We start from the raw sequence: 9,349 nt of genomic DNA on the forward strand, positions 1-9,349 counted from the left end.
ACTCTTTATTATAACACAGTAAACAAACCCCTGTAATCATTTCCTCCTTTAACCCCACCATATAATGTGATACAATTTTAACCAATGTAACAAATTTTATACTACCTTCATTTAACTTTAATGGACATTTTCAATATTAACGGACTAAACTGGAACCACAAGTCCGATTGTTCGTTAACTATCGTAACCTTACACAGGAAATACCCACAATGGTTTTTATTTTTTTAATTCGAATAAATAATTAGTCACAAAGCACATTACTTGATATTCATCTATGGGGTTTGACTAAATGATCCAGAACAAGGTTGTTGTTAATGGTCAAGGTAATTACCATTATTTTATATAAACTAATCACAATTGAAACTTATAAAGGTATAAGCTTTCAGTTATTTTTTGCATTAGTTTAGAAATGTTCAACAAAACCGTAACAGCTCTAGTGGGGTTACTTTTAGTAATTTTCCTTAGAACATCTGAAGCATGTGTAAGTATAAAAAGACTAGGTTTTTTTAGTTATCAATACTACATATTTTTTAGAATGGTTATACCCTCAAAGTCAATCGCGCGAAAAACTGCGTGGAAAACAGTGTAATCAAAATTGAAAATGGCGACGCAACTCTGGACAAAGATTGCAACTTAATTTTAAAAGGGTGTCTAAATTTCCCGAAAGGTTTCAAGACAGCAAAGGTACGAAAACGATTTTTGTTTATTAAATGTAAGAAATTAATACAATTTGCCCGCATTTTTAGGGCAAATATGTCTTGAAAAAAGCGCCTATGCCACCCATGGACGGGGACCTAGATTTCTGTGATGCTGTTGGTAACTTGGATGATCCGCAAATAGGAAATGTGGCCAGGATGTATAACATGCCGTCCAAATGTCCAATACCACCAGTAAGTCTTACATTACTCAAGTAATTTGTGCGTTTTAATTCGTGTTTTTTCAGGGAAAAGCATGTGGTGACCCGAACAAAAAAATAAACTTAAGCAAATACAAAAATCAATTGGGTATTGCGGCTGGAACAATTGATCTAAAACTTGATGTGGACCACGATACTGGAAAGACTTGCATTGATATAAATCTGACCATTTCAAAAACAAGAGCTAGAGGGTAGGTGACATCTGCTTTGAAATACGTTATGTTAAACTTTACTGATTAATTTCTAATAAAATTTTGCTTAAGAACGTAAAATGTGACGTCAGTGTTTCAATTATAACCAGGTATGTAGTGGAAAGTGCAAAACACATACACAAACATTTTTATTGAGGTACATCATAATTCACTAATTTCATATAAAAATTTATATCAAATTGTAAGATGGGCATTACAAAATAATTAATTATAAAGCGTTCATCAAAAATGTCAAATTTGACAACATTGAGAACTTGTTAATTTTTGGTCCCGTGTAAACTTTATTGAAATTAGGAGTAAACACCCCTAGAAATTAATGAGTTTTATATGCTTATCTTAATTTGCCTACTCAACCTATTTAAAAAATCTACAATACTTTGTACTTGAAAAAAAAACAGAATACTGGGCTATGACGGTATTTTGTCGCTGCTTTGTGTTGTTGCAGTTCTTGTTAAGCAATCAGTTGTTTTCGAAAATTCGTTATTTATTACTTTTATCGACCGTAAATCTGGTAACGAATTCCCTAACATCATAAGTTCTTTGGCATCTGATTTGCTTCCTTTTCTTAATTTCTGAAAAAGTCCAATTTCCGTATTTAAACATTTTCAATTCTACTTAAAATACTTACAACACCACTTGATTCATAGTTGGGACAGCAATGACTTAATTTACAACCTTCTCCTTGGCATTGCATTAAACAAAGTGAAGTTAAATTGTGTGTACTTTCCGCCTTTGTGTAAAATTCGGGCTGAATGGTTACTTGCGTAATCCCATTTTCGATTAAAAATTCCGTAATGTCGTCCATTATGGTGTTGTAACTCTAAAAACAGACTGAAATGTGAAATTCATTTATTTAGCCGACTACAAATTAAGAAAACTACCCAAATTTTTATTATTTCAATAGATTTGAAGTTTTTTCAAATAGCTACTACTCACCTTTTGATTCTCAAAAATAATATGAACAGTAGAAATAATTTTGGTCGCTGTTAGCTGCCAAACGTGAAAGTCGTGAACGTTCACAATATCGGGGAAATGTTTTATCAGATCTTTTTTTAACACGTCTATGTTTATAGAGTCAGGTATCGTTTGTAGTAGAATCAAACAGCTTTCCTTCACTGAAATCAAATAACTTAAAAGTTATTATCTTTTATAAAATAACGCTTAATGTATGCTGTGTGAAAAGAAAATTGTTGAACATTAAATCTTAATTGAGGAGAAAGTAATTGTTTACTGAAATCTCCTTAAACCTGAAAACCGCACATGTACAGGGTGCTGCACTTTGGATGTCCGAATAGGGAATCTCCGAAACTAAGAGGTTTAGCCAAAAACGAGTAATACATTCTGGGGCTCATTTTTTGAGAAAATAATATTGGTTAAAACCGCATCCCGCTATCGTCTTTTGTTTTCGACTCATAGACAAAAATTGACATTTTAGCGAAATCTAAAATAATTCATATCTTCGTTATTATAGAAGACACAGATTTGAAATAAAGACATTATACAGGCACTTTTTTACGTAGAATTTAATAATGTAGTTAACATTTTTTTTTTAGTTGTTTGTTTAGCCGTAATAAAATAAACTTGTATTTTTTTAATGGGAATCATAGATGGCTATGTCATTTTTAAAACGCTTGTTTTTTTCTTATCTAAAAAATATATATTTGTAACAAATTATTATAATACATTTTTAGCAAAAAATTATCTTTGAATTTTGTTCTCAGTTGGCCATGAAAAAATGTTGCATCTTCAACTAAAAGGATTTAAACTATATTATATTCAACCAGTGTCACTAATGAAAGAGTTTTCTAAGTACTAAGTAATGAAAAAAATGCAAAATAAATTGTAAATCAACTAACATTTCTTTGTTTTTAAACAAGCTAATATTACCTTATAATTTCTAGAGTGATACATAGAGTGTTGTAAAAAAAAGCCGCTTTAATTCTTCAATAAAATATATTTTATATGACACAAAAATGACAATATGGCTATTCAAATACCCAAATTCCGTCTATGTGAAACGTTATTCTACCTCCATTAGATCATCAAAAAAATGTTTTTTCTAATTGTGTTGACTGTTGACACATTTGTTTTTCCTATTTTTTGATTTTTTAAAAATATGTAATAATTTTGTTCTGAGGCGCTCGGATATTTGTTCAATGCTTCTACCGTATCGAATTTTTTAAATCTTTATAATTTTATCTATTTTTTCATCTATTTTACAGTTCACAAAACTCTTATTGATTATTATTTACACATTTGGAGTGAAATAGTTTTTCCATGGCCAACTATTATCACACAAAATATGTATTTCACTTTTTAAGTATAGTTATAAAAAAATATTTTGTTACAAATATATATTTTTTAGATCAGAAAAAAATAAGCTTTTCAAAATTGCCATAGCCGCCTATGAGTTCCATTTAAAAAAATACAAGTTTATCTTATTACGGCTAAATTAATAACTGAAAAAAAATTGTTAACTACATTATTAAATTCCTCGTAAAAAAGTGCCTGTATAATGGCTTTATTTCAAATCCGTATCTTCTATAATAACGAAGATATAATTTTTTTTAGATTTCGCCAAAATGTCAACTTTTGTCTGTAAGTCGAAAACAAAAGACGATAGCGGGATGCGGTTTTAACCAATATTATTTTCTCAAAAAATGAGCCCCAGAATGTATTACTCGTTTTTGGCTAAACCTCTTAGTTTCGGAGATTCCCTATTCGGACATCCAAAATGCAGCACCCTGTACAACTGCGGACACGAAATTTTGGACACTTTCAAAAAATGTCAAACGTCAATTATGATTGAAAAATTTGAAAGTTTTAGTTGAAATTTTAAAAAATTACAAAAACCGAAAGGTTAGTTGCACACAAGGCCCGTTTTACATTTTTATGTGAACCGAATGACAAATCGTCCAAAATTCCCCGTCCGCAATTGTACGATATATTAAATATTTTTGGTATGTTATTTCTGATTAACTTCATAATCATTCTCGACATGTACTACGGCGGTGATATTCATCATTTCTTTTTAAAAGGAAAAATCACGTAATTAGTTGATTATTTACATACATAAATTAAATTGATAAAAATACTGTTTTCATTTAATCTACTCAAATTATGTCACATTTGATTGAAAGAGAAATTTACAACAATTAAAATGCAAAGAGTGTACAATCCTTTCTTCAACATAATGGTGCAACCATTAAGTTACAAATGACACTAGTAATGTGAGGGTCGCTAAAATGTGCGACGCATATTAAAAGAATGCTAATTTTATTTTTTAATCTTCAAAGTAACGCGATGTTATATAATTTTTTCTAATCGGAAATTTTTCAATGTACACGTTATGTGGCTAATAAATAATTTATTGCAAGTAGTACTTGACCAACATTCCACTAATAAGACTGATACAATATTTCAACTATTTCCGCAATGCTTAAAATATGTCTTACTTACTGTGAGGGTAGCTGAGAAACAAAAGAGAACCGGCAGAAGCTAAAGATAAAAGAGGATCTACATATTTTGCGACATGTTTATCTGTGAAATACACTATTAAAGCACAAATAATAACAAAAACACAGCCTAAAACAAATTAGTTGAGAAACCAACATTTCTAACTTATAAATCATACCTATGATATCCCTACACATTTCTAAAAATCCTTGTCTTTGTCGTTTCGGTAGCGGTGGGGTGGGTCTTGTTCTGGATAGTCTTCTTCCTCCTTGTTTCACTAAATCAGGTACAACGACTCTATCTAAAACAACATCTCCACTCTCTGTGACATAAAGAAAACTTCCTTGATGAAACGTGTAGCCCCCAATTAGTAAATAACAAACTCCATTTAACAGTAAACCCGCAGCTCCGATAAATAAAACTGACAAAGGGTGATGCATTTCGTCAAGATGGTCGATGTGAACTAAAGTCTGCAATGCTTCCACGAATACGGAAAATGACAGGGATGCCATGAAAATGCAACATATTAGCAACGAAATTACGTCGATTCTTGCCCATCCGAAGGTGTTTTTTAATTTGTTTTCTTGGTTAGCCCTCGTCGGAGATTTTTTAGTTTGATTTGGTCTTTTGTCTGAACAACCAGATGGATTTGTGATTGTTTCGCTTATGGTACTAACACTAGATGATAGGTTGTTTGTCCTGCATTCTTTGCTATTGCTGTTCTGAAATAAAAGTTAAAATACACTTGCCGTCAAAATTAACCGGACAACTAAAATTTTGCGATTTTTCACATTGCAATGTTTTTGTTATTCTTTGTCGGATTTCGACGAATTTTTCTTCGGTTTAACGAACGAACTCTGCAGAACATTGTAATTTAATTCAATAACATTTTTTTTTGTCTTGTAAATGTTATACCTAAAAGACGAGAACACTGTTTTTTTTATATGCTGTAGTGTGCAACAGAGACAAAATTAAGTTTTTACTTATTTCAGATTATTGCCTGTTCTTTTCTGAATGATGACCAATTTGTTTCAAAATTTTATCTTCTGGTACCCCAGAAATACAAAGCATTGAAAAAGACGTTAATGTTACTAATTATTTGTTCAGAAAGTAGGCTACATAAAAAGGTAGTTAAACCGAAAATTATTGCTTGTGTCACTAAAAGAGCACAATTACGCCTTTGAACACAAAAAATCTGAAAAACTTAGAACAACAAGTAAAACGGTTAATTATTGACATTTTGGCATATTCGGCCCACTTAAGGTTGAACTATACTGAATAAAAAAATAAATCGTTGTTTAAAAATTCTGAAAAAAATAAAAAAATAACTCCTAAACTTACTTTTTTTTCAAAAACTAAATTTTCAAATAATACGGCTTTCTTAGTACATGCATCAACTTTTTTGGCACATCCGATGTAACCGGAAATGCTAAAAAATTTAGTTTTTCAAATTGAACACCTATGTGCATGAAAAATGAAAAATACGGTAAACCACTATTTATTACATTTTACTTTACATAATGCACTCAGAAAACAATTTAAATTTTTGAATTTTATTGCAAATTTTGCAACGTAGGCGGATTTTACTTGTCAAGGTATTCATGCAAAAAGCAATATGCTTGGATACCGTTTAATTGTTAATTTGACAAAGCCTAATTTGTCAATAAATCTTATTGAGATCTTTAATAATGGATGATATTATTTACAATGAATTGGTAGATCAGCTTGAAGTGTTTTTTAAGTGCAATAAAAATAGAGCGGACGCTGAAAAACAGTATAGAGAAAAAAACTCAAATAGAGTTTAACCAAATCGTTGGAAATTAGTCGAATTGAAAAACAACTGAGACGAATAGGTTCGCTTCTTAAAACTAAAAAACCTGTGGTTCTTTGTGAAGAACAAGAAAATAGAAATCTGAATTGTCTGTTATCAGTCGAAGAAAATCCAAGAGTTTCCATAAGAGAACTCGCTCATCAACTGACAAATTAGATTTGTCAAACCAACAGTTAAACTGTATCCAAGCATTTTTTATTCACACCTTTCCTTTAAAATTAAAAACAGGCTACGCGACCAATTTCCTCATAAAATTCTAAGATTTAAGATGTTTTTTGATTGCATTGTACTACGCAAATTGTAATAAATAGTGGTTTACAGTATTTTTCATGTCAATTATTATTGTTTGGAGGAAAAAAAACGTAGGTGTTCCATTTGCAAAACTAAATTTAGTAGCATTTCCGGCAACACCTGATGTGCTAAAAAAATTTAATACATTTATTAAGAAAGCCAAGAATGAATATTATTACTTAAATATTTACTTTTTGAAAAAAAGAAGTAAGTTTAGGTGTTATCAGTCGGGGCGACTTGGACCGAACACCCTGTATATTAATTTGAAATTTTTTGTACGTGTCGTTTGAAAATGAATTTAAAAAAACTATTTTTGGCCATTTTATTTTTTTATAAGAAAACTATAGGAAAAAATTTTTTGATTTATTTTTGGCGTATTGTAAATTACCTACTTATGTTACTGTATTTTTTCATGCAATTTAAATAATGTGTTTTTTCATAAAAAAAATGAAAACTTGAATTTTGCAATACGTTTTTGAAGGTTTATATCTCTCATGTCTTAATTATGGAAAATGTGGTACATAATTCATTCACCACAGCTCGTTATAAAAATAAGTACATTTACAAGACAAAACTAGAAATGTTATTGAATTAAATTACAATGTTCTGCAGAATTTATTCTTCAAGCCGAACAAAAATTCGTCAAAATCCGACAAAGAACAACAAAAATATTGCAATGTGAATAATCGCAAAATTTTAGTCCGGTTAATTTTGGCGGCCAGTGTAATGAAAAATAATCAATTTGGATTCTTAAAGGTTTGGTTCCAGTGTCATAGTAAAGTACTAATGTGTTATAAATATTCATAGTGTAATTAATTAAAATACAAATTACATCAATTTTACAACCATAAATGTGTATAATTGTAACAGGAATGTCTTGGGCCCAATCATAAATTTAAATTTAGTTTTCACGTTCTGAAGGTGAATGTGAAAATTAGAAGGTAAAGGACATCAAATTTATAATTTGTTTCAGTATGGACTTCGTCCTTGCTTGGAAAAACCTAGTTCGTATACGGATTTTGACGTCATATAAAAAACTGTTAAAGTGCATTTATTTAAATTTACAATAGACAACGGAAGATAAAAAGCTGAAAATATGGTTATTAATGTGAACTTTAATATGTAAATGTCGATAGGATTGGTGTACCCAGCAATTAACTTAATTTTGATAGGATCGTTTCATTTTTTTTATAATAAACAGCGAAAAAAGACAAGGTTTATAAATATTTAAATTATTATTTTGTTTACGACTATTAGTATTGGTACGCATATTTACATAAAAAAATGAATTTATAAATTAATAAATAAAATCCTTTCAGTTTTCAGCTAACATATATTTCAACACAGTCAAGGTTGAGGACACTCAATAACGCAATACTTAATTTATTCCTAGATGTGTTAAGTCAGGAAGAATTTAAACAAATCTGAATTCAGATCCTGAAAACTGCATTAATTAACATTACACTACTCATTAATTTCAGATGTAGCAGGCAGATAGTATGCTAATTTTTAGTTTTGATAAAAATTAATTTGTAGAAGAAAAAGTTTGTTTTTTTAAACTCATATCGGACACTTGTCTTTATTTATAGACTTATGTTGATACGCAAAGAAACAACAAGATATCTATTAAAAATGCCAAGTATTTTTACATACCTTAATCGTTATAATACAACCAGTCAACGCTAAAATATTGCACAGCATGTGGTAGGAGTCCATTAAAAGTGTTAAAGCATGTGTAATATGACTAAAAATCAATTCTGTTATAAAAAACATCACAGTCAGAATTAGAATAACATAAAGTTGGATGGGTTGTAAACTTCGAAACCATTCCTTTACGGGCATTTTGATTTCGTAATCTGCAAAAAAAAAGATTATAACAAAACATATTAGTGGTACCATATCTGCGTTTGTTCGAAAAGTGACTTCAATATTTCTTTATCACATAACATTGATAATAATGTAAAATATGAAAAATTGAAATAATAGCAGTCATAAATTTAGGTACATGTGTATGTGGTGCAGAGAAACGAAACACGTTTTGTAATACCTATTCACAATTACACAGGAAGTGCGCCAATTGATCATATTAGTTCTTTAATTGAACCTTTTATCGTGCGGTACTTTACATTACCTAATACGAACAGATATTTTTGAATATTTTCTCAATTTATTAATGTTTTTATTTTTTATCTGTGGTCGCATATATACAGGCTGTCGCAGCGAGTTGAAAAGTCCATTAGTGACCTTTAAGTAATGAAATTTAAAAAAATTGTATAGAACATTGATAGATACTAATCTAGTGATCACCTAAAATTATTTTCAACCATACAGCATGTCCCAAAAATAATTAACTATACAAACTTGTGTTTTTTTAATGAAACACCGTATGTTTCTTTGCATTTTTGGATGTAGCCTTTTAAAACAATGTTTTTACTCTAAACTTTAGTTTTAGAAATAAGACGTTTTTTTGGCGAAAACATGCACTTTTTAAAAAATTATTACACAAAAATTAAGACAGCTTTCTTACTTCTGCAAAAAAGAACGTAGAGAATTTAAAGCTGACAATTTTTTAGTGTTTTACATTTTTAAAGATTAATAAATTAAGAAGTTTGTTAAAAGTTAAATAACTCAAAAAAAATAAAT

The 9,349-nt window shown here is 29.7% G+C and overlaps 2 protein-coding genes across 4 annotated transcripts in view; one reads left to right on the top strand and one right to left on the bottom strand.

Annotated features, from left to right (window-relative positions):
* The first annotated feature begins 116 nt into the window (after positions 1–116).
* On the top strand, positions 117–1,206 carry LOC123005834. Of its 2 annotated transcripts, none has more exons than XM_044399833.1 (5): positions 117–323; positions 403–481; positions 535–684; positions 747–890; positions 944–1,206. In XM_044399833.1, exons 2-5 carry the CDS (start codon positions 410–412, stop codon positions 1,109–1,111), a joined length of 534 nt encoding a protein of 177 aa, XP_044255768.1. In that variant the 5' UTR covers positions 117–323; positions 403–409; the 3' UTR covers positions 1,112–1,206. The 2 variants fall into 2 exon arrangements, with proteins under 2 accessions (XP_044255768.1, XP_044255767.1); XM_044399832.1 differs by having other exon boundaries at positions 301–323; positions 380–481.
* A 34-nt stretch (positions 1,207–1,240) lies between these two features.
* The window catches only part of LOC123005830 (zinc transporter 10), a 12,235-nt gene continuing 4,126 nt past the window's right edge, over positions 1,241–9,349 (bottom strand). For both annotated transcript variants that reach the window (XM_044399823.1, XM_044399824.1), the window contains exons 2-7: positions 8,360–8,562; positions 4,763–5,306; positions 4,588–4,713; positions 2,065–2,243; positions 1,757–1,948; positions 1,241–1,700 (exon numbers count right to left, since the gene is read on the bottom strand). In XM_044399823.1, the coding sequence (XP_044255758.1) occupies positions 1,536–1,700; positions 1,757–1,948; positions 2,065–2,243; positions 4,588–4,713; positions 4,763–5,306; positions 8,360–8,562 (1,409 nt within the window). In that variant the 3' untranslated portion in view covers positions 1,241–1,535. The remainder of the gene's footprint in view (positions 1,701–1,756; positions 1,949–2,064; positions 2,244–4,587; positions 4,714–4,762; positions 5,307–8,359; positions 8,563–9,349) is intronic.

The sequence above is a fragment of the Tribolium madens genome, unplaced genomic scaffold (assembly GCF_015345945.1).
Source record: "Tribolium madens isolate multiple individuals breed KSU strain unplaced genomic scaffold, Tmad_KSU_1.1 Scaffold_20;HRSCAF=117;Tcas5.2_LG4, whole genome shotgun sequence".
Classification (NCBI taxonomy): Eukaryota; Metazoa; Arthropoda; class Insecta; order Coleoptera; family Tenebrionidae; genus Tribolium; species Tribolium madens.

Coding starts and splice junctions, on each gene's coding strand:
- LOC123005834 (XM_044399832.1), top strand. Junction 685..746: donor AAGGTTTCAAGACAGCAAAG/GTACGAAAACGA, acceptor CCGCATTTTTAG/GGCAAATATGTCTTGAAAAA. Junction 891..943: donor CCAAATGTCCAATACCACCA/GTAAGTCTTACA, acceptor GTGTTTTTTCAG/GGAAAAGCATGTGGTGACCC.